The sequence below is a fragment of the Scyliorhinus torazame genome, chromosome 13, assembly GCF_047496885.1.
Source record: "Scyliorhinus torazame isolate Kashiwa2021f chromosome 13, sScyTor2.1, whole genome shotgun sequence".
In the NCBI taxonomy this organism is placed as follows: Eukaryota; Metazoa; Chordata; class Chondrichthyes; order Carcharhiniformes; family Scyliorhinidae; genus Scyliorhinus; species Scyliorhinus torazame.
The window spans coordinates 29,500,676-29,527,485 of record NC_092719.1 but is presented as its reverse complement, the minus strand read 5'-3'; the positions used below and the strand labels follow the sequence as shown (position 1 = coordinate 29,527,485).

At 45.3% G+C, this 26,810-nt stretch overlaps 1 protein-coding gene across 1 annotated transcript in view; it reads right to left on the bottom strand.

Moving 5' to 3' along the window:
* LOC140387674 (lectin-like) overlaps positions 1–26,810 on the bottom strand; it is an 82,987-nt gene that overhangs the window by 5,478 nt on the left and 50,699 nt on the right. The window contains exon 3 of the mRNA XM_072470867.1: positions 18,446–18,603. Within this exon, the coding sequence (XP_072326968.1) occupies positions 18,446–18,603 (158 nt within the window). The remainder of the gene's footprint in view (positions 1–18,445; positions 18,604–26,810) is intronic.

Genomic DNA, 26,810 nt, shown 5'->3' with positions numbered 1-26,810 from the left:
GCTCTGTTATTTAAGGATGGCATCTGGGCAAAAGTAAGGGATGACATCGGTGCTATGGAGGATAAGGTTGAATCCATTTGGGTGGAAATCAGGAATAGTAAGGCAAACAATTCACTGATAGGAGTAATCTATAGGCCACCAAATAATAACATTATGGTGGGGCAGGCAATAAACAAAGAAATAACAGATGCATGTAGAAATGGTACAGCAGTTATCATGGGGGATTTTAATCTACATGTTGATTGGTTTAACCAGGTCGGTCAAGGCAGCCTTGAGGAGGAGTTTATAGAATGTATCCGCGATAGTTTCCTAGAACAGTATGTAATGGAACCTACGAGGGAACAAGCGGTCCTAGATCTGGTCCTGTGTAATGAGACAGGATTGATTCAGGATCTCATAGTTAGGGATCCTCTCGGAAGGAGCGATCACAATATGGTGGAATTTAAAATACAGACAGAAGGTGAGGAGGTAAAATCAAGCACTAGTGTTTTGTGCTTAAACAAAGGAGATTACAATGGGATGAGAGAAGAACTAGCTAAGGTAGACTGGGAGCAAAGACTTTATAGTGAAACAGTTGAGGAACAGGGGAGAACCTTCCAAGTGATTTTTCACAGTGCTCAGCAAAGGTTTATACCAACAAAAAGGAAGGACGGTAAAAAGAGGGAAAATCGACCGTGGATATCTAAGGAAATAAGGGAGAGTATCAAATTGAAGGAAAAAACATACAAAGTAGCAAAGATCAGTGGGAGACTAGAGGACTGGGAAATCTTTAGGGGGCAACAGAAAGCTACTAAAAAAGCTATAAAGAAGAGTAAGATAGATTATGAGAGTAAACTTGCTTAGAATATAAACACAGATAGTAAAAGTTTCTACAAATACACTAAAAAAAAAAGAGTGGCTAAGGTAAATATTGGTCCTTTAGAGGATGAGAAGGGAGATTTAATAATGGGAGATGAGGAAATGGCTGAGGAACTGAACAGGTTTTTTGGGTCGGTCTTCACAGTGGAAGACACAAATAACATGGCAGTGACTGATGGAAATGAGGCTATGACAGGTGAGGATCTTGAGAGGATTGTTATCACCAAGGAGGTAGTGATGGGCAAGCTAATGGGGCTAAAGGTAGACAAGTCTCCTGGACCTGATGGAATGCATCCCAGAGTGCTAAAAGAGATGGCTAGGGAAATTGCAAATGCACTAGTGATAATTTACCAAAATTCACTAGACTCTGGGGTGGTCCCGGCGGATTGGAAATTAGCAAACGTGACACCACTGTTTAAAAAAGGAGGTAGGCAGAAAGCGGGTAATTATAGGCCAGTGAGCTTAACTTCGGTAGTAGGGAAGATGCTGGAATCTATCATCAAGGAAGAAATAGCGAGGCATCTGGATGGAAATTGTCCCATTGGGCAGACGCAGCATGGGTTCATAAAGGGCAGGTCGTGCCTAATTAATTTAGTGGAATTTTCTGAGGACATTAACAGTGCAGTAGATAACGGGGAGCCAATGGATGTGGTATATCTGGATTTCCAGAAAGCCTTTGACAAGGTGCCACACAAAAGGTTGTTGCATAAGATAAAGATGCATGGCATTAAGGGGAAAGTAGTAGCATGGATAGAGGATTGGTTAATTAATAGAAAGCAAAGAGTGGGGATTAATGGGTGTTTCTCTGGTTGGCAATCAGTAGCTAGTGGTGTCCCTCAGGGATCAGTGTTGGGCCCACAGCTGTTCACAATTTACATAGATGATTTGGAGTTGGGGACCAAGGGCAATGTGTCCAAGTTTGCAGACGACACGAAGATAAGTGGTAAAGCAAAAAGTGCAGAGGATACTAGAAGTCTGCAGAGGGATTTGGATAGGCTAAGTGAATGGGCTAGGGCCTGGCAGATGGAATACAATGTTGACAAATGTGAGGTTATCCATTTTGGTAGGAATAACAGCAAAAGGGATTATTATTTAAATGATAAAATATTAAAACATGCTGCTGTGCAGAGAGACCTGGGTGTGTGTAGAAGCCAGGTATTTCAAATACAACTAGTATAGGTAAAAGATAGCTGTTTAAGCGTAAATATTAAGCCCCAGTTTTAAATACCCACTTATACAACATAATTCACTTTTACTGAGGTCCGTTGTTCTGGCAAATGCATATTTTCAAAGTCAGTGTGACATTAAAACAGCACAGTTGCAAAACAATTTGACACTGCTTGTGCTAATTGTCAAGGACAAGGACTGAATACCATAGCAACATGAAGGCACCATTGTCCACAATGCAGATAACAGCTAAGCTTGCTTAAAACCAGTCTATTGCTGGTAAAGATTAGCAGAATAGGCAGAGGGGACCATTTAAAAGGTCGCTGTCTGTGGTGAGGTGAGTACAGATTAACTTACTTACCTTGCAGGTCAGCTGTTGAGTTCGGGAGTGAGAGCTGGGACCTTAGAATCAGCGCAGGAATTTTGAAAAAGTGCGGGGGCTGCGAGGCAGAGGGGACCATTTAAAAGGTCGCTGTCTGTGGTGAGGTGAGTACAGATTAACAACTTGCTTACCTTGCAGGCCAAGTCGATTTCAGCAGGAGCGGAGCAGGCTAGTCCATTTCAGCGGGGGCAGTGCGGAAGTGATTTCTGGGAGGTAAGTTTCTCCTTTAAATAGATTTTTTAAAAAATTCTAGTGTTTAAGGTGGGAACAGGAAGTCGACCCGCGGACTTCTGGGAAGACCCTCACCAATAAATTCTGGTGGAGAGGTAACCCGAGACACTACACGTGTAGTGTCTCCCACCCGCCCTCCTCCTCTAACCTAATAATAAAACCCTTTGGTGTGAGGTAAGTACCATATTTTATTATTGTTATTAATAATTTTTTTTTTTAATATATAAATTTTTTTAAATTTAGTTGTTAGCCAGATCTTGGTAGAAAGTTAGAGGAATGGCAGGGAAGGGAGTGCAATGTTCCTCCTGCAGGATGTTTGAGGTGAGGGATGCCGTTAGTGTCCCTGCTGATTTTACCTGCAGGAAGTGCTGCCATCTCCAGCTCCTCCAAGGCCGAGTTAGGGAACTGGAGCTGGAGTTGGAAGAACTTCGGATCATTCGGGAGGCAGAGGGGGTCATAGATAGCACCTTCAGGGAATTAGTTACACCAAAGATTGGAGATAGATGGGTCATTACCCAAAACCAAATCCAATGTGGCCTCGCCTCTTGTTGGCCTGTCAACAAACTGTGTCAGGAAACCCTCCTGCACACACTGTACAAAAAACGACCCATCTAATGTACTCGAACTATATCTTTTCCAGTCAATATTTGGAAAGTTAAAGTCTCCCATAATAACTACCCTGTTACTTTCGCTCTTATCCAGGATCATCCTCGCCATCCTTTCCTCTACATCCCTAGAACTATTTGGAGGCCTATAGAAAACTCCCAACAGGGTGACCTCTCCTTTCCTGTTTCTAACCTCAGCCCATACTACCTCGGAAGATGAGTCCCCATCTAGCATCCTCTCCGCCACCGTAATACTGCTCTTGACTAGCAGCGCCACACCGTCAGTGCAGGGATCCCCTGCGGTCGTTCCCCTGAGAAACAAGTATACCGCTTTGGATACTTGTGGGGGGGACGACTTACCAGGGGTAAGCCATGGGGTACGGACCTCTGGCACAGAGTCTGTCCCTGTTGCTCAGAAGGGAAGGGGGGAGAGGAGCAGAGCATTAGTAATTGGGGACTCTATAGTCAGGGGCACAGATAGGAGATTTTGTGGGGACGTGAGAGACTCACGTTTGGTATGTTGCCTCCCAGGTGCAAGGGTACGTGATGTCTCGGATCGTGTTTTCCGGGTCCTTAAGGGGGAGGGGGAGCAGCCCCAAGTCGTGGTCCACATTGGCACTAACGACATAGGTAGGAAAGGGGATAAGGATGTCAGGCAGGCTTTCAGGGAGCTAGGATGGAAGCTCAGAACTAGAACAAACAGAGTTGTTATCTCTGGGTTGTTACCCATGCCACGCGATAGTGAGATGAGGAATAGGAAGAGAGAACAATTAAACACGTGGCTACAGGGATGGTGCAGGCGGGAGGGATTCAGATTTCTGGATAACTGGGGCTCTTTCTGGGGAAGGTGGGACCTCTACAGACAGGATGGTCTACATCTGAACCTGCGGGGCACAAATATCCTGGGGGGGAGATTTGTTAGTGCTCTTTGGGGGGGTTTAAACTAATGCAGCAGGGGCATGGGAACCTGGATTGTAGTTTTAGGGTAAGGGAGAATGAGAGTATAGAGGTCAGGAGCTCAGATTTGACGTCGCAGGAGGGGGCCAGTGTTCAGGTAGGTGGTTTGAAGTGTGTCTACTTCAATGCCAGGAGTATACGAAATAAGGTAGGGGAACTGGCAGCATGGGTTGGTACCTGGGACTTTGATGTTGTGGCCATTTCGGAGACATGGATAGAGCAGGGACAGGAATGGATGTTGCAGGTTCCGGGGTTTAGGTGTTTTAGTAAGCTCAGAGAAGGAGGCAAAAGAGGGGGAGGTGTGGCGCTGCTAGTCAAGAGCAGTATTACGGTGGCGGAGAGGATGCTAGATGGGGACTCATCTTCCGAGGTAGTATGGGCTGAGGTTAGAAACAGGAAAGGAGAGGTCACCCTGTTGGGAGTTTTCTATAGGCCTCCAAATAGTTCTAGGGATGTAGAGGAAAGGATGGCGAGGATGATCCTGGATAAGAGCAAAAGTAACAGGGTAGTTATTCTGGGAGACTTTAACTTTCCAAATATTGACTGGAAAAGATATAGTTCGAGTACATTAGATGGGTCGTTTTTTGTACAGTGTGTGCAGGAGGGTTTCCTGACACAGTTTGTTGACAGGCCAACAAGAGGCGAGGCCACATTGGATTTGGTTTTGGGTAATGAACCAGGCCAGGTGTTGGATTTGGAGGTAGGTGAGCACTTTGGGGACAGTGACCACAATTCGGTGACGTTTACGTTAATGATGGAAAGGGATAAGTATACACCGCAGGGCAAGAGTTATAGTTGGGGGAAGGGAAATTATGATGCCATTAGACGTGACTTGGGGGGGATAAGGTGGAGAAGTAGGCTGCAAGTTTTGGACACACTGGATAAGTGGAGCTTGTTCAAGGATCAGCTACTGCGTGTTCTTGATAAGTATGTACCGGTCAGGCAGGGAGGAAGGTGCCGAGCGAGGGAACCGTGGTTTACCAAAGAAGTGGAATCTCTTGTTAAGAGGAAGAAGGAGGCCTATGTGAAGATGAGGTGTGAAGTTTCAGATGGGGCGATGGATAGTTACAAGGTAGCGAGGAAGGATCTAAAGAGAGAGCTAAGACGAGCAAGGAGGGGACATGAGAACTATTTGGCAGGAAGGATCAAGGAAAACCCAAAAGCTTTCTATAGGTATGTCAGGAATCAGCGAATGACTAGGGACAGAGTAGGACCAGTCAAGGACAGGGATGGGAAGTTGTGTGTAGAGTCTGAAGAGATAGGCGAGATACTAAATGAATATTTTTCGTCAGTATTCACTCAGGAAAAAGATAATGTTGTGGAGGAGAATGCTGAGCTCCAGGTAAATAGATTAGATGGCATTGAGGTACGTAGGGAAGAGGTGTTGGCAATTCTGGACAGGCTGAAAATAGATAAGTCCCCGGGACCTGATGGGATTTATCCTAGGATTCTCTGGGAGGCCAGGGAAGAGATTGCTGGACCATTGGCTTTGATTTTTATGTCATCATTGGATACAGGAATAGTGCCAGAGGACTGGAGGATAGCAAATGTGGTCCCTTTGTTCAAAAAGGGGAGCAGAGACAACCCCGGCAACTATAGACCGGTGAGCCTCACGTCTGTAGTGGGTAAAGTCTTGGAGGGGATTATAAGAGACAAGATTTATAATCATCTAGATAGGAATAATATGATCAGGGATAGTCAGCATGGCTTTGTGAAGGGTAGGTCATGCCTCACAAACCTTATCGAGTTCTTTGAGAAGGTGACTGAACAGGTAGACGAGGGTAGAGCAGTTGATGTGGTGTATATGGATTTCAGCAAAGCATTTGATAAGGTTCCCCACGGTAGGCTATTGCAGAAAATACGGAGGCTGGGGATTGAGGGTGATTTAGAGATGTGGATCAGAAATTGGCTAGCTGAAAGAAGACAGAGGGTGGTGGTTGATGGGAAATGTTCAGAATGGAGTTCTGTCACAAGTGGAGTACCACAAGGATCTGTTCTGGGGCCGTTGCTGTTTGTCATTTTTATCAATGACCTAGAGGAAGGCGCAGAAGGGTGGGTGAGTAAATTTGCAGACGATACTAAAGTCGGTGGTGTTGTCGATAGTGTGGAAGGAAGTAGCAGTTTACAGAGGGATATAGATAAGCTGCAGTGCTGGGCTGAGAGGTGGCAAATGGAGTTTAATGTAGAGAAGTGTGAGGTGATTCACTTTGGAAGGAAAAACAGGAATGTGGAATATTTGGCTAATGGAAAAGTTCTTGAAAGTGTGGATGAGCAGCGGGATCTAGGTGTCCATGTACATAGATCCCTGAAAGTTGCCACCCAGGTTGATAGGGTGGTGAAGAAGGCCTATGGAGTGTTGGCCTTTATTGGTAGAGGGATTGAATTCCGGAGTCAGGAGGTCATGTTGCAGCTGTACAGAACTCTGGTACGGCCGCATTTGGAGTATTGCGTACAGTTCTGGTCACCGCATTATAGGAAGGACGTGGAGGCTTTGGAATGGGTGCAGAGGAGATTTACCAGGATGTTGCCTGGTATGGAGGGAAAATCTTATGAGGAAAGGCTGATGGACTTGAGGTTGTTTTCGTTAGAGAGAAGAAGGTTAAGAGGAGACTTAATAGAGGCATACAAAATGATCAGAGGGATAGATAGGGTGGACAGTGAGAGCCTTCTCCCGTGGATGGAAATGGCTAGCACGAGGGGACATAGCCTTAAACTGAGGGGTAATAGATATCGGACAGAGGTCAGGGGTAGGTTCTTTACGCAAAGAGTAGTGAGGCCGTGGAATGCCCTACCTGCTGCAGTAGTGAACTCGCCAACATTGAGGGCATTTAAAAGTTTATTGGATAAACATATGGATGATAATGGTATAGTGTAGGTTAGATGGCTTTTGTTTCGGTGCAACATCGTGGGCCGAAGGGCCTGTACTGCGCTGTATTGTTCTATGTTCTATGTTGTAATATCACATTCCATAACATGTAGACATGAAACAATTAAAAAGCTGATGTTGCACATTGAAGATGGACGGCTTGCCATCAAATCAAATGTGTTTGAGTCTAACCCAAACCAATTAGGATTATATTGGGGTGTGATTAGATGACTTAAGACAGATATGAAAGTGTATAACTGAAAAGTTTCCGCCCGCCATTTTAGGGTGTTGCCTTTTGGGTTGTCTGTCCGTAATTGCTGTCTTTAATTCTCTTAGTCTGTCTGTTAATGAGAGATGTCTTTTGGGGGTTCTATCAGCCTGTCAGTCTGTCAGTCTGTGTCAGTGATGGAGTGTACTTTTGACTTTGAGTTTGAGTTTAGCTGAAGATTAGCTCTCTCTCTGTTTTCATGTTTCATTGCCAGACTTTGACCGTTTAAAAGTTACTTTCGAGCTGTCTGCCTAAGCAAAAAAAGATAATGTCTGTAATTCTCTGAAAGCTTCGAATTGTCTACGAATTGCCTTTTAAATGACTTTCAAATTGTAATCAAGCGACTACAAATAAAACAATTCTTTTTGGCACCTGAGAAGTTTCAACTGAAGTTTCTGCTGAGTCCCAGTATTCGCAAAGTGCTACTGGTAACCGAATTGCAGAGATAATATAAATTCCTTCAACTTTACACAGTCGAATAATACAAGGAATCGAACAACTTGGCAGAGTTCAGAAATATTACAAATCTTACAACTTGACGTATTGCGCCAGGACTTTGATTCATCAACTAAGCTTCCCCCAAACTTGGCGTAGTTCGACAGGTTAAGATCCCATCAATTAAAGATTCTACATTTTGGCATAGTCAAATCTTTAAGGAAGCTTAGTTGATACTGGGACTCAGCAGAAACTTCAGTTGAAACTTCTCAGGTGCCAAAAAGAATTGTTTTATTTGTAGTCGCTTGATTACAATTTGAAAGTCATTTAAAAGGCAATTCGTAGACAATTCGAAGCTTTCAGAGAATTACAGACATTATCTTTTTTTGCTTAGGCAGACAGCTCGAAAGTAACTTTTAAACGGTCAAAGTCTGGCAATGAAACATGAAAAGAGAGAGAGAGCTAATCTTCAGCTAAACTCAAACTCAAAGTCAAAAGTACACTCCATCACTGACACAGACTGACAGACTGACAGGCTGATAGAACCCCCAAAAGACATCTCTCATTAACAGACAGACTAAGAGAATTAAAGACAGCAATTACGGACAGACAACCCAAAAGACAACACCCTAAAATGGCGGGCGGAAACTTTTCAGTTATACACTTTCATATCTGTCTTAAGTCATCTAATTACACACCAATATAATCCTAATTGGTTTGGGTTAGACTCAAACACATTTGATTTGATGGCAAGCCGTCCATCTTCAATGTGCAACATCAGCTTTTTAATTGTTTCATGTCTACATGTTATGGAATGTGATATTCTGCTAATCTTTACCAGCAATAGACTGGTTTTAAGCGAGCTTAGCTGTTATCTGCGTTGTGGACAATGGTGCCTTCATGTTGCTATGGTATTCAGTCCTTGTCCTTGACAATTAGCACAAGCAGTGTCAAATTGTTTTGCAACTGTGCTGTTTTAATGTCACACTGACTTTGAAAATATGCATTTGCCAGAACAACGGACCTCAGTAAAAGTGAATTATGCTGTATAAGTGGGTATTTAAAACTGGGGCTTAATATTTACGCTTAAACAGCTATCTTTTACCTATACTAGTTGTATTCGAAATACCTGGCTTCTACAGTCAGCCCTTTGATAAATCGAAAAATTAAGTGAGATATATCACCATAAGATAAAGACATCATTAATGCGATAGGATAGGTAAAAGCGCAAAGAATAACTCATTCATATTGTCATTACAGTTTTAAACAATTGAATGGACACTTAACATTGCAACAGGAATTTCAAAATAATTCTTATAATTAATAAATTAATCAAATGTGATCACATTGGTATGTTATGTAAATGATGAATACAGCTACCCAGGAGAATAAGGTTATTCTTATTGTGGACATTCCAGTGTGTCCAAACCACCCACAAATTTTATCCCAGAGAGAGATAAATTGGGGTGGATCCAGTTTTTTGATTTCTTTTTGGATATGTAATGCCAAATCTTTAACTTCTTTCAAGTTATCGGGAATGAAAGTGCAACACTCTGCACCAATCAGGGCTCAGGTGCCACCTTTTTCAGCTAGCATATAGTCAAGTGCCATTCGATTTTGTAATGCTACGGTTAATCATTTAACAGATCTTAACATTGATATACTGATTGAAAATTGATATCATAATTACGTAATTCAGCAATAAACAATTAATAATAACTTCATGTATACAAATAAAATGATTATACAATAAAAGTTGAACATATGATCTAGTAATAAATGGTAAAATGATTATCAAAATTGACATCCTCTGGATTATACACAAAAGCTTGTTGAAAGTGTTAATTTTCTTACAGACAAAAAAGAGGCGTATAGCTTGGAATGATGCCATTCGCATCTTTAAACTTTTTTTTTGTCACTCAAATGGACTGGGAGTAAAAGTTGGATTGCTGCCAAATTCCCGTTATCAAATGTCTTTGAACGATCTGTTCTTTTGGCTTTTAATCAAAGATTGTTGGGGTTTTTTTTTAAACCAGCTTCCACATTGTTTGAAGTTTTAATTTCCAGGCTAATTCCAAACATTTATTTTAAAATATCAAATACAATAACTTATTAAATATATAACTGAACCAATCTTGTGCTGTATCTTGATTTTCTGTAGATGAATTTGTCGATTCTGTTTAAGGAAACACAGCTAACAAGATATGTTAATTTCTTTATATTAATAAAGCAACGTTCAGAATAATGACAGTTTTCTTAAATTGACAGTTCTTGGCAACTTTTTAGCGATACATTGAGGGTTCTTAAGCTGCTTTGATGGCAGCCGTTCTGTTCTGAGTAAGTTCTCTTTTTCGTTTGGAAATTTTCTGTCCAAAATTAACATCTTTCTGGGCAATTTGTGCTTTGTGAAAGCTAGCTTTGTGACTGTTAGTACTGAGGTGGTTCAAGACCATCCGTAAATCTTTGTCATGATCATCTTTATTGATGGAGGTTATCAGAACATCATCTTCATATTGGATAATGGTGGAAGGCCAACAGGCAGTTGCCTGAGATGATTCTGTAAAGCCATGTGGTAAACAGTTGGGTTATTATGATACTGTTGTTGATTAACTGTAATGGTGCTGACCAGAAGCCATACTGGGTGTGTCTTGTTGGTACGTGTTACATGGTTGACCACGAGGTGGAAATGTATTGCAGTGAACATTGTCTACTTCATTATCATCTCTCAAATCCATCCGTTGTTTTTGATAGCATTTTGCCATCCAGTGTCCTACTCTACCACAGAAAATACATTTTGGTATTTCCTTACGTGATTTTAATGGAGCAAGGGTACATGTTTGTTCTAGCGCTGGTGGTGAAATTGTAGATACTGCCGATATTCCTGCAGGTGCTGCAACAGCCGCCTCTGGAGCAGCAGGTAACATGGGCTGGATTTGAGCAATAGGCTGCATTTGAGCAGCTGCAGTGTTAAAAGTTGCCTGATTGTGCAAACCACGATCTATCTGAATGCATCGGTCAACTATGTCTCGGTATGTGCCAGCTATGGCCCAAGCTGGTAAAACCAAATTCAAGGCAGCAGAAACTTCAGGTTTAACACCGGCTATAAAAGCCGTTTTTAATGGACTTAAAGTGCTTGAATCCCATGTGTCATTTTCCTGGTCGAGCGTCATCCCTGAATATTCCATCCAAGTATGTAAAAATCTTTCCTCAAAATCCTGAATATCTTCATTATTTTTTTGAATGCAAGATGTGATCTTAGACCAATTGGTCCTTGGGGGGCGAAATTTTAATAGCCAATTCTTGACTGCTAGCCAACCAGCTTCTAAATTTTGCAAATCGTCTCCAAGGTCAACTTCTACTTCATTTCTAAGGTTTGAACTAACACGAGTACCTAACATGATAGTCAGAATTTGTACTCCATCAAATGGGTGGAGACTGTAAATGGCTTGTAATCTGTGAATTCCATCCCATGTGGTCATACCACCCTTTTTAGGGTGTGGAAGACCTTTGGACCATTCATCAATTTTCGAAGGATCAATTTGTTCATGAACCCATTGGTGGTCAAATATGTTTCTAGTGATAGTTTCACCATCTTCTTCTATTTTTTTGCTTCCAACTCTAACCCGTTTGCGTTTTAAAGGGGCTAGTCGAATTACTTTAGTATTTTGTATTGTAGGAACACTATCTTCGTCTGATTCATCTGACAGAGAAAATGATTTATTTTTAACAATTGATTTCAGCTGTGCAATTGCCGATTGTGCCACTAGGTGGGGTGCTTGGGCTGCTTTCTGAGTTTGTTCAATTTTCTGCACAGAAAGCCTGTTTGTCAAAGAATTGCAGTGTTCAGTTACGTTGTTTATATCTCTTTCTAAAACACATCTTTCTTTCATTAACTTGCAATTTTCAAGTACAATTCGCTCAGTTTTTAATTGCAATTGTCGGTATTTTGACTCCACTTCAAAGACTTGATTTTGGAATTCTGTTATTTGAAAAGATAACTGCTGGAGTTCAGAGGTTTTGTTTTGCAAATCTGTTTTAATTTCATCATAATGCTCAAGTTTGGATTTTGCAACTCGCAATTTTGTTTTAATTTCATCATAATGCTCAAGTTTGGATTTTGCAACTCACAATTCTGTTTTAATTTCATCATAATACTCAAGTTTGGATTTTGCATCTTGCAATTCTTCAACAACTGCAATTAGTTGGTTTTTAATGGACCTATACTCATCATCACTTCGCTCAGTATTGAATTGCAACTGTTGGTATTTTGACTCCACTTTAAAAACTTGATTTTGAAATTCTCCGATTTGAACAGATAACTGCTGGAGTTCAGAGGTTTTATTTTGCAAATCTGTTCTAATTTCATCATAGTGCTCAAGTTTGGATTTTGCATCTCGCAAATCTTCAACAACTGCAATTAGTTGGTCTTTAGTGGACTGAAGCTGATGATCACTTTTATTTTTAACAATGATCTCTTGCTGACTGTGTATCCGTCCCGTAATTACCAGGGACCATTTTACACGTTCTGCACCGTGTAATCGTGTGCATTTTCCCCATGCTCTCTTGATATTATTGAAGGACCACTGTCCTCTGCGGATATCATACTTTGATTCAATTTTTTTTGAGGTTTCACATAGGTTAAATTGTCTACGAGTGAAAGATCTACAATTCCCCAACATATCTTAAACAAAAACATCTGGTATTCCAGTACCCCCCTTGGATGTAGTGGGGAGTAATTTTCTGCCTGCTAAAGGCTCTGAATCTACACTTTGATTTGGATCAGCCATAACTTTTCTTGATCGCTGACTGCCGTGACTATTTTTTTTTTAGTCCCATTTTATTTTAGTTCTGTTATAATCTATAATGGAATTTTATGCTGTTTCATGTATCATGTTGAAGATCTGAATTTATGTGTACTAAAATTCTCATTTTTAAAATGAGTATTTAAACGGCTATCTTTTACCTATACTAGTTGTATTCAAAATACCTGGCTTCTACAGTGTGCTAGTGCATGAGTCGCAAAAAGTTGGTTTACAGGTGCAACAGGTGATTAAGAAGTCAAATGGAATTTTGTCCTTCATTGCTAGAGGGATGGAGTTTAAGACTAGGGAAGTTCTGCTGCAATTGTACAGGTGTTAGTGAGGCCACACCTGGAGTATTGTGTTCAGTTTTGGTCTCCTTACTTGAGAAAGGACGTACTGGCACTGAGGGTGTGCAGAGGAGATTCACTAGGTTAATCCCAGAGCTGAAGGGGTTGGATTATGAGGAGAGGTTGAGTAGACTGGGACTGTACTCGTTGGAATTTAGAAGGATGGGGGGGTATCTTATAGAAGCATATAAGATTATGAAGGGAATAGATAGGATAGATGCGGGCAGGTTGTTTCCACTGGCGGGTGAAAGCAGAACTAGGGGGCATAGCCTCAAAATAAGGGGAAGTAGATTTAGGACTGAGTTTAGGAGGAACATCTTCACCCAAAGGGTTGTGAATCTATGGAATTCCTTGCCCAGTGAAGCAGTAGAGGCTCCTTCATTAAATGTTTTTAAGATAAAGATAGATCGTTTTTTGAAGAATAAAGGGATTAAGGGTTATGGTGTTCGGGCCGGAAAGTGGAGCTGAGTCCACAAAAGATCAGCCATGATCTCATTGAATGGTGGAGCAGGCTCGAGGGGCCAGATGGCCTACTCCTGCTCCTAGTTCTTATGTTCTTATTATGTATTAAGGTAAGGCTCCTGTACTACAGGTACGGGGGTAGGTCCCTGCCTGCTGGCTCCACCCAGTAGGTGGAGTATAAATGTGTGTGCGCACCGAACAGCAGCCATTTCGCCAGCTGCTGCAGGAGGCCACACATCTCTGTGTAATAAAGCCTCAATTATTCTCTAGCCTCGTCTCGTCGTAATTGATAGTGCATCAATTTATTACACAGAGATTTTTCAGAGATAGACCTCCGCACCAAGCCTGATCGCCTGCAGCTGCATCCTCAAGCAGGCAACGCCAAAAAGGACTTCCAACATTGGCTAGCTTGCTTTGAAGCATACATCGGGTCTGCGCCAGACCCAATCTCAGAAGCACAGAAGCTCCAGATTCTGTACACGGGGCTGAGCTCCAACGTCTTTCCCCTCGTCTGGGACGCGCCTACCTACATAGAGGCCATGGCGCTACTAAAGGAGTATTACGCTCAGCAGACCAACAAGATCTACGTCAGGCACTTCCTGTCCACACGGCACCAGCTTCCTGGTGAGTCGGTGGAAGATTTCTGGCGTGCCCTGCTCGCCCTGGTGAGAGACTGTGATTGCCAGGCCGTTTCGGCCACCGAACATTCAAACCTGCTAATGAGAAACGCGTTCGTTACAGGCATAGGGTCTGACTACATCTGCCAGCGCCTCTTAAAAGGGGCCACGCTTGACCTCGCGGCGATCAAGAAACTAGCGCTCTCACTCACGGTCACCTCACACAACGTACAGGCTTATGCCCCCGACCGCATGGCCCACCCCCCCTGTGCATCGTGGACCCCGCCAGCGGCCACCCCACCGTGGACCCCATCAGCGACCGCACCCAGCCAACCCCACGCCTGCGCCGCGCGGCAGCCTACCAACACCGGGGGACCCAAGTGCTACTTCTGCGGACAGACAAAACACCCCCGGCAGTGCTGCCCGGCGCGGAGCGCGCTCTGCAAGGCCTGTGGCAAGAAGGGATATTATGCTGCAGTGTGCCAGGCCTGCTCAATCGTCGCTATTGTCCCTGCACCCTCCACGTGTGGCCAGTGGGTGCCGTCATCTTCCTCTCCTCAGACCACGTGCGGCCCATGGGTGCCGCCATCTTGCTCCACCCACAACACGTGCGGCCCGTGGGCGCTGCCATCTTGCTTGCCTCAGAACCAATGGGTGCCGCCACTTTGCCTGCCCCAGGACACGTGCGGCCCCTGGGCGCTGCCATTTACCCACCTCAGGACACCTGCTCGTCAGGGCACCTCATCGGGCTGCTCATCACCTGCAACCGCCGACGACCAGCGGCGTCTCGCTTCGGTCACGATCGACCAGCCTCGACCGCACAACCTCGCAACGGCGCCGACAAAGGTGAAGGTCGACGGGCACGAGATACCCTGCCTTCTGGACTCCGGGAGCACTGAGAGCTTCATCCACTCCAATACGGTAAGGCGCTGCTCCCTCGCGGTACACCCCGCTAACCAAAGAATCTCCCTGGCCTCCGGATCTCACTCCGTGGCGATCTGGGGGTACTGCATCGCCACCCTCGCCATCCAGGGTGTAGAGTTCTGCGGCTTCCGGCCCTACGTCCTTCCCAACCTCTGCGCTGCCTTGCTACTCGGCCTGGACTTCCAGTGCAACGTCCAGAGCTTCACCCTGAAATTTGGCGGGCCCCTACCACCCCTTACTGTTTGCGGCCTCACAACCCTTAAGGTCGATCCGCCTTCCCTGTTCTCAAACCTCACCCCGGATTGCAAACCCGTCGCCACCAGGAGCAGACGGTACAGCGGCCAGGACAGGACCTTCATCAGGTCTGAGGTCCAGCGGCTGCTGCGGGAAGGTATCATCGAGGCCAGCAACAGCCCCGGGAGAGCCCAAGTGGTAGTGATTAAAACCGGGGAGAAAAACAGGATGGTCGTTGACTACAGTCAGACCATCAAACGGTACACGCAGCTTGACGCGTACCCCCTCCCATACATATCTGATATGGTCAATCAGATTGCACAGTACCGGGTCTTCTCGACAGTGGCCTTAAATCTGCCTACCACCAGCTCCCCATCCGTAAGACGGGCCGCCCATACACTGCGTTTGAAACAGACGGCGGCCTTTACCATTTCCTTAGGGTTCCCTTCGGAGTCTCGGTCTTCGAACGGGAGATGGACCGAATGGTTGACCTGTACGGGCTACGGGCCACTTTTCTGTACCTGGACAATGTCACCATCTGCGGCCATGACCAGCTGGACCACAACGCTAACCTTTCCAAATTTCTCCACACCACCACACTCCTCAACCTGACTTACAACAAGGAGAAGTGTATGTTCAGCACGAACCGATTAGCCATCCTCGGCTATGTAGTTCAGAACGGAGTTCTAGGGCCCGACCCCGATCGCATGCGCCCCCTCATGGAACTTCCCCTTCCCCACTGCCCCAAGACCCTCAAACGATGCCTGGGGTTCTTTTCGTACTATGCCCAGTGGGTCCCTAACTATGCGGGCAAAGCCCGCCCACTCATCCACTCCACCGCTTTCCCACTGATGACTGAGGCTCACCAGGCCTTCAACCGTATCAAGGCCGACATCGCCAAGGCCGCGATGCACGCGGTCGACGAGACGTTCCCCTTCCAAGTCGAGAGCGATGCATCAGACGTCGCTCTGGCCGCCACCTTCAACCAGGCAGGCCCGTGGCATTCTTTTCCCGCACCCTCCATGCCTCCGAAATTCGGCACTCATTTGTCGAAAAGGGGGCCCAAGCGATCGTTGAAGCTGTGTGACATTGGAGGCATTACCTGGCCGGCAGGTGATTCACTCTCCTCATTGACCAACGGTCGGTTGCCTTCATGTTTAACAACACACAACGGGGTAAGATCAAAAATGATAAAATCTTGAGGTGGAGGATCGAGCTCTCCACCTTTAATTACGAGATTTTGAATTGCCCCGGTAAGCTCAACGAGCTCCCTTATGCCCTGTCCCGAAGTACATGTGCCTGCGCACAAGTGGAATGACTCCGGACCCTACACGACAATCTCAGTCACCCAGGAGTCACTCGCTTTTACCACTTCATTAAGACCCACAATCTGCCCTACTCCATCGAGGAAGTCAGGGCTATCACCAGAGACTGCCAGGTCTGTGCGGAGTGCAAACCGCACTTCTACCGGCCAGACCGTGCGCACCTGGTGAAGGTTTGAACGCCTCAGTGTGGACTTCAAAGGGCCCCTCCCCTCCACTGACCGCAACACGTATTTTCTTAATGTGGTCGACGAGTGTTCCTGATTCCCCTTCACTGTCCCATGCCCCGATATGACGTCTGCCACCGGCATCACCGGCTAAAATAGCTAGTACATCTAAGGGGCAGCACGGTAGCCTTGTGGATAACACAATTGCTTCACAGCACCAGGGTCCCAGGTTCGATTCCGGCTCGGGTCACTGTCTGTGCGGAGTCTGCACATCCTCCCCGTGTGTGCGTGGGTTTCCTCCGGGTGCTCCGGTTTCCTCCCACAGTCCAAAGATGTGCGAGTTAGGTGGATTGGACATGATAAATTGCCCTTAGTGTCCAAAATTGCCCTTAGTGTTGGGTGGGGTTACTGGGTTATGGGGATAGGGTGGCGGTGTTGACCTTGGGTAGGGTGCTCTTTCCAAGAGTCGGTGCAGACCCGATGGGCCGAATGGCCTCCTTCTGCACTGTAAATTCTATGATGACAATCTATGATGACAATCAAAGTCCTCAACACCATCTTCGCTCTGTTTGGCTTCCCTTGTTATTGGAAATATGGAAAGATGTGTCATTTGAAACATGGAAGTCTGGCAATATCTAGTCTGAGAGAAACATGAGAGGATACAGGGAAAGATCCCACAAAGGGTTAACAGCAGCTGCCATGGAAGGATTGTAAAATGCAGATAGCCTTGGTCAAGCAGGCTTAGCAAACAAAACAAACAGGATTTTGAATGAAGCCAAAAACAATGGCTCACACCTTCATTGAAAGTAACTATCTTAGTAAGGATCTGGAAAAGAATGGATGAGGTTCAGTTGAATTTGGTGATAATTCTAGGTGTGGAAATTTGCTAATACCAGGTTTATCAGTCTACGAGAATCATAATTCAAAGCCAAAATCAAAGTCAAAATTATGAGCTGAGGACACAATTGGAAAATAAAACTATAGAAATTACAGGAATTAAAAGTTACACCTCTTGAAGTCAAAGCATTTTGAACACCACAAAGGAAACAATGTAATCAGATCTATGAGATGAAGTCATGTCAAAATGAATACTTAGTTGGATTAAAAGGTTTAGATCAAAAGATACTTTTTACAATCAAAGAAAATAAGAGTTACTTTACAATAACGTCATAAAAACTTAATTGTTAGAAAGCAAATATAAACCGAGAGACCAGAGCAGGAACTACCAAAACAAGAACCAGAGCTCAGAGGGAGAGAGAGAGAGAGAGGGGGGAGAAGCAGAGACAGATTACAGTCAGCTCGGTCATGGGAAAGAGACAGGGCAAAGCAGCCGAGCTAAAATAGCTAGTACATCTAAGGAAGACTAGAATTTAAAGAGTAGGCAGATTCAGCTCAGAATCAGATCAGAGATAGCTCTCATAGCTCTGTACATGGGAAAGATAGGACACAGCAACCGAGCTCATCAGCGAATACATCTAAAGAAGACCAGACTTTAAAGAAGATTGATTGTCATGTTGGGCCTGAAGGTCCCTTCAACCAACCAGAAGGATCCAGAAGCAAGATCTTTTTAATTTTCTGTAAAGACAGTGATTGCATCGGTGTAGACTCGTTAGGCCGAATGGACTCCTTTTCACTGTAGGGAATCTCTGAGTAAGGCAGTGTGGATCATATTACCCGGGTGATGGAGTACACTGAGTGAATCAAAACTGTTCAGGTACAAACAAGAAGATTCTTTCATTCTGCGTTTGGTCAAGTTTAGAAACATTGAGGAACAGGTACTTGAATAAATTATGAAGGTTACCTCAGCATCCAGCCAATTCTTTTTCTCAGAGACTAATGTGAAGCAACGCCCAAAATAAACCACACCATCAGGACACAATTGTTTGTCTGACTGACCACATTGTCCATCATTAAGATCGAATGACTTATTGTCCATGGCACTTTTCGGAAGCAGTTCAGCTGCAGAATATAACAAACATGTTATTCTCTAATTCTGAATAACGACTGTAGACTTACAGTTAACACAAACACTTTATTCAAAGGGTTTGTTCTGCTTCCAGAGCTCAACTAGATGTAAAACAGTCAAGAGGTATCACCAGTGAAACTAAGGTAAACTGCCTATGCTAAGCTATCCCTGTGTGATGCTGCTCACTAGCTCTGTGCTTCTTAAAGAGGCGGATCCTGCCTTGGGCTCCACCCTTTATACCCGTCTCTGAAGCTCCCTCTAGTGATGCTGTGGCTGTCACATCTGTGCTGCAGTCCCTGGTGTATGTGCAGATGTATGTACAGATGTACAGATCACTACACCCCCCCCCCCTTTTGACTTGATATGTTTTCTAGACTGGCCTCAAGAAAACTGTACATAACAAGTGGTGAGAATAAGCAAAGCTGTACACTGCAAAAATGATAAAGTAATACAGAAACAACTAACAGTGTTATGAGTCCATCGTGAGAAATATTCATATTTGTCTTGTGGGCGTGTTGAAGTGTCGTTACAAATCTAGCCGGTCGGGTGACTTACGGCTTCTGCTGGAGCGTCTGAACACTGGTGGTGGGGATGACGTTTTGATGTCATCATGAGTACTGTCTGGCGTTGTGTGGCGAGGAACGTCCTGTGGACTAATGGACTTGGTCAAGTCCAGTGTGGGAAACACCGGTATTGTAGGCTGAAGCATTAACAGATCCCGGCGGTTAGGGCGAAAGAGTACACTCGCCGACGACTTGACAATGTAGGACCGCGGTACCTCCTGCCTGATCACCGTGGCTGGCTCAGACCATCCGCCTTCTGGGTCCCTGATCCTGACGATGTCGCCCATGTTCAGTGGCTTGAGTGGGATCAGATGTTGATCGTAGTGTTGTTTTTGTTTGGACCGTAGTACCCGCATTTTGTTGAGTACCAGAGCGTTATCGGGGTCTCGGAATTGAATCGCCAGGAGGGTTGTCCAGATGTCCCTGCTAAAGAGCATCTGTGCTGGCGACAGTCCTGAGCTCAATGGGGTTGCTCGGTAGGACAACAGCGCTAGGTTGATGTCCAAGCATGAATCTGTTGCCTTGCTAATAAGTTGTTTAACAATGTAGACACCCTTTTCCACTTTCCCATTTGACTGTGGGTAACGCGGACTGGATGTTACATGCCGAAAGCTGTAGCGGTCTGAGAACTCTTTCCATTCCCAGCTCGCGAAACAGGGACCATTATCTGACATCACCACACGCGGAATTCCATGTCGCGCGAATGTCTCCTGGCACGCCTTGATGAGAGATGAAGACGTGAGATCATGGAGTTTCAGTACCTCTGGATAGTCTGAGTAATAGTCCATGATCAAGACGTAATCCCGCCCTGTGGCATGAAATAGGTCACTGCCCACTTTTGTCCACGGCGCCATTGTGAGTTTGTGTTGCTGCTGTTTTTGAGTTTCTTGAAATTTTGTTTTCACCTAATTATTATTTTTTCTCGTTCACACATTTATTTCATTCCAACAGCATTTGCACAAAACTTTAACTATACATCACCTGACAGAGGCCACCTGAAGCCCCTTTACATATCAGTGTCAATTAATGGATACTTAACATAAATGAGACAACTAATTGCAATGTCTCTTAACCCATTACTTAACAGCTGCAGTGGTTATTTACACTGTGCGGGTTGATGTCTTTGACAGGTGTCACATGTCATGACCATGGCCGTTATGTCTTGATTCATGCCGGGCCAGTACACAGCCTGTCATGCTCGCCTTTTGCATTTCTCAATTCCTAGGTGGCCTTCATGAATCTTACGTAGCATCTTGGCGTGGAGTGTGGCCTGAATCACAATCTGCGCATAGCGTAGCAGCAGGCCGTCAACTCCAATCAGTTCTGACTTGACATTCTGAAATTGTGGACATTGTCCCCTCGTCCAACCGTGCTGGAGTAGGTGCAGCACCCTCCGTAAGGTTGCGTCTTTCTACGTCTCCTGTCGGATTAGGCAAAGCTTCTCATCCGAAGCAGGCAAATTCTCCATGCATAACTGTGTTTGGGCCTCGATTTCTCTGATAGGGGCTGATGGTGCATTGTCAGTGCCAATTGATCGGGACAGTGCATCGGCAATGGCAAGATCTCTTCCCGGAGTGTATACTAGGGTGAAATCATACCTTCGCAGCTTCATCATGATGCGCTGCAGACGAGGTGTCATGTCATTTAGATCCTTGTCTATGATATGGACCAACGGTCTGTGGTTGGTTTCCACTATGAACGTGGGCAGGCCGTGCACATAGTCATGGAACTTCAGAATCCCAGTGAGAAGTCCGAGACATTCTTTTTCGATTTGTGCATATCTGCACTCAATTGCGGTCATGGCCCTGGACGCATATCCCATCGGGACCCAGTCAGACTGGTCGGCCTGTTGGAGGCGAATGGTGCCAATTCCATAGAAGTTTACAGCATGGAAACAGGCCCTTCGGCCCAACCAGTCCATGCCGCCCAGTTTTTACCATTAAACTAGTCCCAGTTGCCTGCACTTGGCCCATAACCCTCTATACCCATCTTACCCATGTAACTATCTAAATGTTTTTTAAAAGACACAATTGTACCCGCCTCTACTACTACCTCTGGCAGCCCATTCCAGACACTCACTACCCTCTGAGTGAAGAAATTGCCCCTCTGGGCCCTTCTGAATCTCTCCCCTCTCACCTTAAACCTATGCCCTCTAGTTTTAGACTCCCCTACCTTTGGGAAAAGATGTTGACTATCTACCTTATCTATGCCCCTCATTATTTTATAGACCTCTATAAGTTCACCCCTAAGCCTCCTACGCTCCAGGGAAAAAAGTCCCAGTCTATCCAGCCTCTCCTTATAACTCAAACCATCAAGTCCCGGCAACATCCTAGTAAATCTTTTCTGCACTCTTTCCAGTTTAATAATATCCTTTCTATAATAGGGTGACCAGAACTGCACACAGTATTCCAAGTGTGGCCGTACCAATGTCTTGTACAACTTCAACAAGACGTCCCAACTCCTGTATTCAATGATCTAACCAATGAAACCAAGCATGCCGAATGCCTTCTTCACCACCCTGTCCACCTGCGACTCCACCTTCAAGGAGCTACGAACCTGTACTCCTAGATCTCTTTGTTCTATAACTCTGCCCAACGCCCTACCATTAACTGAGTAGGTCCTGGCCTGATTCGATCTGCCAAAATGCATCACCTCACATTTATCTAAATTAAACTCCATCTGCCATTCGACGGCCCACTGGCCTAATTGATCAAGATCCCGTTGCAATCCTAGATAACCTTCTTCATTATCCACTGTGCCACCAATCTTGGTGTCATCTGCAAACTTACTAACCATGCCTCCTAAATTCTCATCCAAATCATTAATATAAATCACAAATAACAGTGGACCCAGCACCGATCCCTGAGGCACACCACTGGTCACAGGCCTCCAGTTTGAAAAACAACCCTCTACAACCACCCTCTGCCTTCTGTCGTCCAGCCAATTTTGAATCCAATTGGCAACCTCACCCTGGATCCCGTGAGCTTTAACCTTCTGCAACAATCTACCATGAGGTACCTTGTCAAAGGCTTTGCTAAAGTCCATGTAGACAACGTCTACTGCACTGCCCTCATCTACCTTCTTGGTCACCCACTCAAAAAACTCAATCAAATTTGTGAGACATGATTTTCCACGCACAAAGCCATGCTGACTGCCCCGAATCAGTCCTTGCCTCTCTAAATGCTTGTAGATCCAGTGTCTCAGAATACCTTCGAGCAACTTACCTACTACAGACGTTAGGCTCACCGGTCTGTAGTTCCTAGGCTTTTCCCTGCTGCCCTTCTTAAACAAGGGCACAACATTCGCCACTCTCCAATCTTTAGGCACCTCACCTGTGGCTGCCGATGATTCAAATATCTCTGTTAGGGGACCCGCAATTTCCTCCCTAGCCTCCCACAACATCCTGGGATACATTTCATCAGGTCCCGGGGATTTATCTACCTTGATGCGCTTTAAGACTTCCAGCACCTCCTCCTCTGTAATATGCACACTTCTCAAGACATCACTATTTATTTCCCTTAGTTTCCTAACATCCATGCCTTTCTCCACTGTGAATACCGATGAGAAATATTCATTCAGGATCTCACCCAACTCTTGTGGCTCTGCACATAGATGCCCTTGTTGATCCTTAGGAGGCCCTACTCTGTCCCTAGTTACTCTTTTCCCCTTTATGTATCTGTAGAATCTCTTTGGATTCTCCTTTGCATTATTTGCCAAAGCAATTTCATGTCCCCTTTTTGCCCTCCTGATTTCCCTCTTAACTCTATTTCGACAATCTCTATACTCTTCAAGGGATCCACTTGATCCCAGTTGCTTATGTACGTCATATGCCTCCTTCTTCTTTTTGACCAGAGTCTCAATATCTCATCATCCAGGGTTCCCTACTTCTACCAGCTTTGCCCTTCACTCTAAAGGGAATGTGCTTACCCTGCACCCTGGTTAACACATTTTTAAAAGCCTCCCATTTACCAGCCGTCCCTTTGCCTGCCAATAGTCTCCCCCAATCTACCTCTGCAAGTTCCTGTCTGATACCATCAAAAGTGGCCTTGCCCCAATTAAGAATTTTAACTCTTGGGCCAGACCTATCATTCTCCATAGCTATCTTAAAACTAATGGAGTTATGGTCACTTGTCCCAAAGTGATCCCTCACTAGCACATCTGTCACTTGCCCTTCCTTATTTCCCAAGACGAGGTCAAGTTTTGCCCCCTCTCTAGTCGGTCCATCCACATACTGAATGAGAAATTCCTCCTGAATACACTCAACAAATTTCCCTCCATCCAAGCCCCTAATGCTATGGCTGTCCCAGTCAATGTTGGGAAAGTTAAAGTCCCCTACTACTACCGCCCTATTATTCTTGCAGCTATCTGTAATCTCCTTACATATTTGCTCCTCAATTTCCCGCTGACTATTTGGGGGCCTGTAGTACAGTCCTACCAAGGTGATCTCTCCCTTCTTATTTTTCAGTTCCACCCATATAGACTCAGTGGGCGAACCCTTGGATATATCCCCTCTAAGTACTGCCGTGATGTTCTCCCTAATCAAAAACGCCACTCCCCCTCCTCTCTTACCTCCTGTTCTATCCTTTCTATAGCATCTGTACCCCGGAACATTGAGCTGCCAGTCCTGCCCCTTCCTTAGCCATGTTTCAGTCATAGCTATAATATCCCAGTCCCATGTGCCCGTCCATGCCCTGAGTTCATCCGCTTTGCCCGTCAGGCCCCTTGCATTGAAATAAATGCAGTTTAATGTAGACCTTCCTTGCTCTCTGCCCTGCTTTCTCTGGTCATGCTTTACACACTCTCCCTTCCTGCCTTTTGTTTCTGTCCCCACTGACTTCCTACATCGGTTCCCATCCCCCTGCCACATTAGTTTAAACCCTCCCCAACTGCACTAGCAAACACACGCCCGAGAACATTGGTTCCGGTCCCACCCAGATGCAGACCGTCCGATTTGTACAGGTCCCACCTCCCCCAGAACTGGTCCCAATGTTCTAGGAATTTCAAACCCTCCCTCTTGCACCATCTCTCAAGCCACGTATTCATCCTAGCTATCCTGTCATTCCTACTCTGACTATCACGTGGCACTGGTAGCAATCCTGAGATTACTACCTTTGAGGTCCTACTTTTTAGTTTAACTCCTAACTCCCTAAATTCAGCTTGTAGGACCTCATCCCGTTTTTTACCTATATCGTTGGTGCCTATATGCACCACGACAGCTGGCTGTTCACCCTCCCCCTCCCATCCTGGGAGTTCTTGGTGGGTCTGGTTGCGTCAAAGAAAGCAAAGGTCGGTGCCCTCGTTAGTTGCTGTTTGAGATCCACCCATTCATTTTGGTGACGTTGTGTCCACTCAAACGCAGTGGTCTTTCGTAGGAGATTGCATGAAGCTGCCGTCCGTGCGGACAGGTTTGGGATGAACCTGCCGAGGAAGTTGACGAAGCCCAGAAATCGTAGCACCGCCATCTTGTCGTGTGGCGTCTTCATGGTCCATATTGCAGCGATTTTCGCCTCATCAGGGCTGACACCCTGAGATGATATGGTGCCACCCAAAAAGGTTACAGACTCCTTCGCAAATGTGCATTTTGCCTGGTTCAGTTTCAAACCGTATTTATGAATCCTCTGAAACACCTTCTTCAGGCGACAGAGGTGTTCTTCTTCAGTGGTGGACCATACGATGATGTCATCCACATAGACTCTGACACCCTCGATGCCCTCGGTCATTTGCTCCATTATCCTGTAGAAGATCTCTGATGCAGAGATAATGCCAAAGGGCATGCGATTGAAGCAGAAACGCCCAAATGGCGTGTTGAACGTACACAGTAATCTGCTCGAGTCATCGAGCTGTATCTGCCAAAATCCCTGCGAGGCGTCGAGTTTGGTGAAGATACGAGCATTCGCCATCTCAGATGTGATCTCTTCACGCTTGGGGATGGGGTAGTGTTCCCGGCGAATGTTCTGGTTCAGGTCCTTCGGATTTATGCATATGCGAAGATCTCCAGAAGGTTTCGTAACACAGACAATGGACCTAACCCAGTCAGTCGGCTGTGTGACTCGCGATATGACGCCTTGTGACTGCAGTCTGTTGAGTTCCGCTTTCAACTTCTCCTGCAGTGGAGTTGGAACCCTCCTGGGCAGCTGAATGACGGGTTTTGCGTCTGTCCTCAGCATGATTTTGTATTGGCAGGGTAGGGTGCCCATGCCTTTAAATACGTCGGGGTATTCTTGTAGCATGCTGTGGATTTTAGCTTCCAGGCTTGATGGATCCTAGGTGTGCATGTAAATGCGTTGCACCAGCTGCAAGTCTTTGCAGGCCTGAGCGCCTAACAGTGATGATTTATTGTTGTCTACAATCTCGAATCGGAGCTGCTTGCGTATCGTCTTGTTGTCCACCCGGAGATGGCACGATCCCTTTGAGGCGATCTGATTGCCGTTGTAGTCCTTCAGCCGACATGCTGCGGGTATTATTTCATGGTCTTCTGGAATCGAATGGAGATCCTTACTAGTGAGGAGGTTAGCTGAGGCCCCAGTGTCAAGCTTGAAGACTAACGGAAAGTCATTGACTTGCACAGTCACTGTCCACTCACTGCTGGAACCAATGCTGTTGACCGGGTGAGGCGTGGCGATTGTTGTGTCATGTTCCTCAATTGTCTCGATCGTGTCCACGACAAACGAGTTGTCGTAAGCGAGGTTGTCCTCATCCGAGGAATACTCATCATCATTGGTTTTTTTTGTGCTCCATTGAGTCTATGCTTTTTACATTGAAGATCATGTGTTTCTGTCTTGTTGTCTTCATTTGCAGTGCAGCTCTGCACTGTGAGGCAAAGTGGTTGTATTTGCCACACTTTAAACATTGTTTTCCAGAAGCTGGACATTGCCCTTTTTAGTGGGCGTATCCGCAGCGGGGACACGTCATGATGCTGTCCCTCCATGCTTGTGCATGCGCAGTAGGCCTTTCTTCCGTGTCAAATCTTTGGGAGAACTGCGCATGCGTGTGGCCTGCACCCAGGTTCGCGTGTGCGGGATTGCCGTTCAAGGAGCACCTTCTGGACGCCTGGGGAACTATTTTTACGGGCTCGAACTCGTAGTGAAGGCCTTGGTCCCAGTAGGTAAACTCCTCATATTCTTCTTTACTTTTTTCATAAGTAGAGCATCTTTGCATGGCTGTTTCTAGGGTTAGGTCTTTTCGTTTTAATAAGGATTTTCTAAGTCCCTCATCAGATATACCATTGACTATCTGGTCTCTGATGAGGTAATCACGGAGGTTTTCAAAGTTGCAGGATTGAGCTCGTAACTTTAAATCAGTTCCAAAACTGCTGAAAGGTTCTCCCGGTTTTTGTAAACGCCTGGTGAACTTGAATCTTTCAAATATCTCATTGACTTCAGATTGACATGGATTTCAAATTTTTTGATGATTATTTCCAGCTTGCCCTTGTCCTCCCCTTCCAGGTAGGTAAAGGAATTATATATTTCTAATGCCTGTGAACCTGCCAGGGATAAGAGCAAGGCTATCTTCCTGGCATCAGACGCTGAGGTTAGATCCTTAGCTTCTAGATATATTTTGAACTGTTGTATAAAATGTTTCCAATTGGAATGCATATTACCAGTGGTCTGGAGCAGGCGTGGAGGTTGGATTGGGTC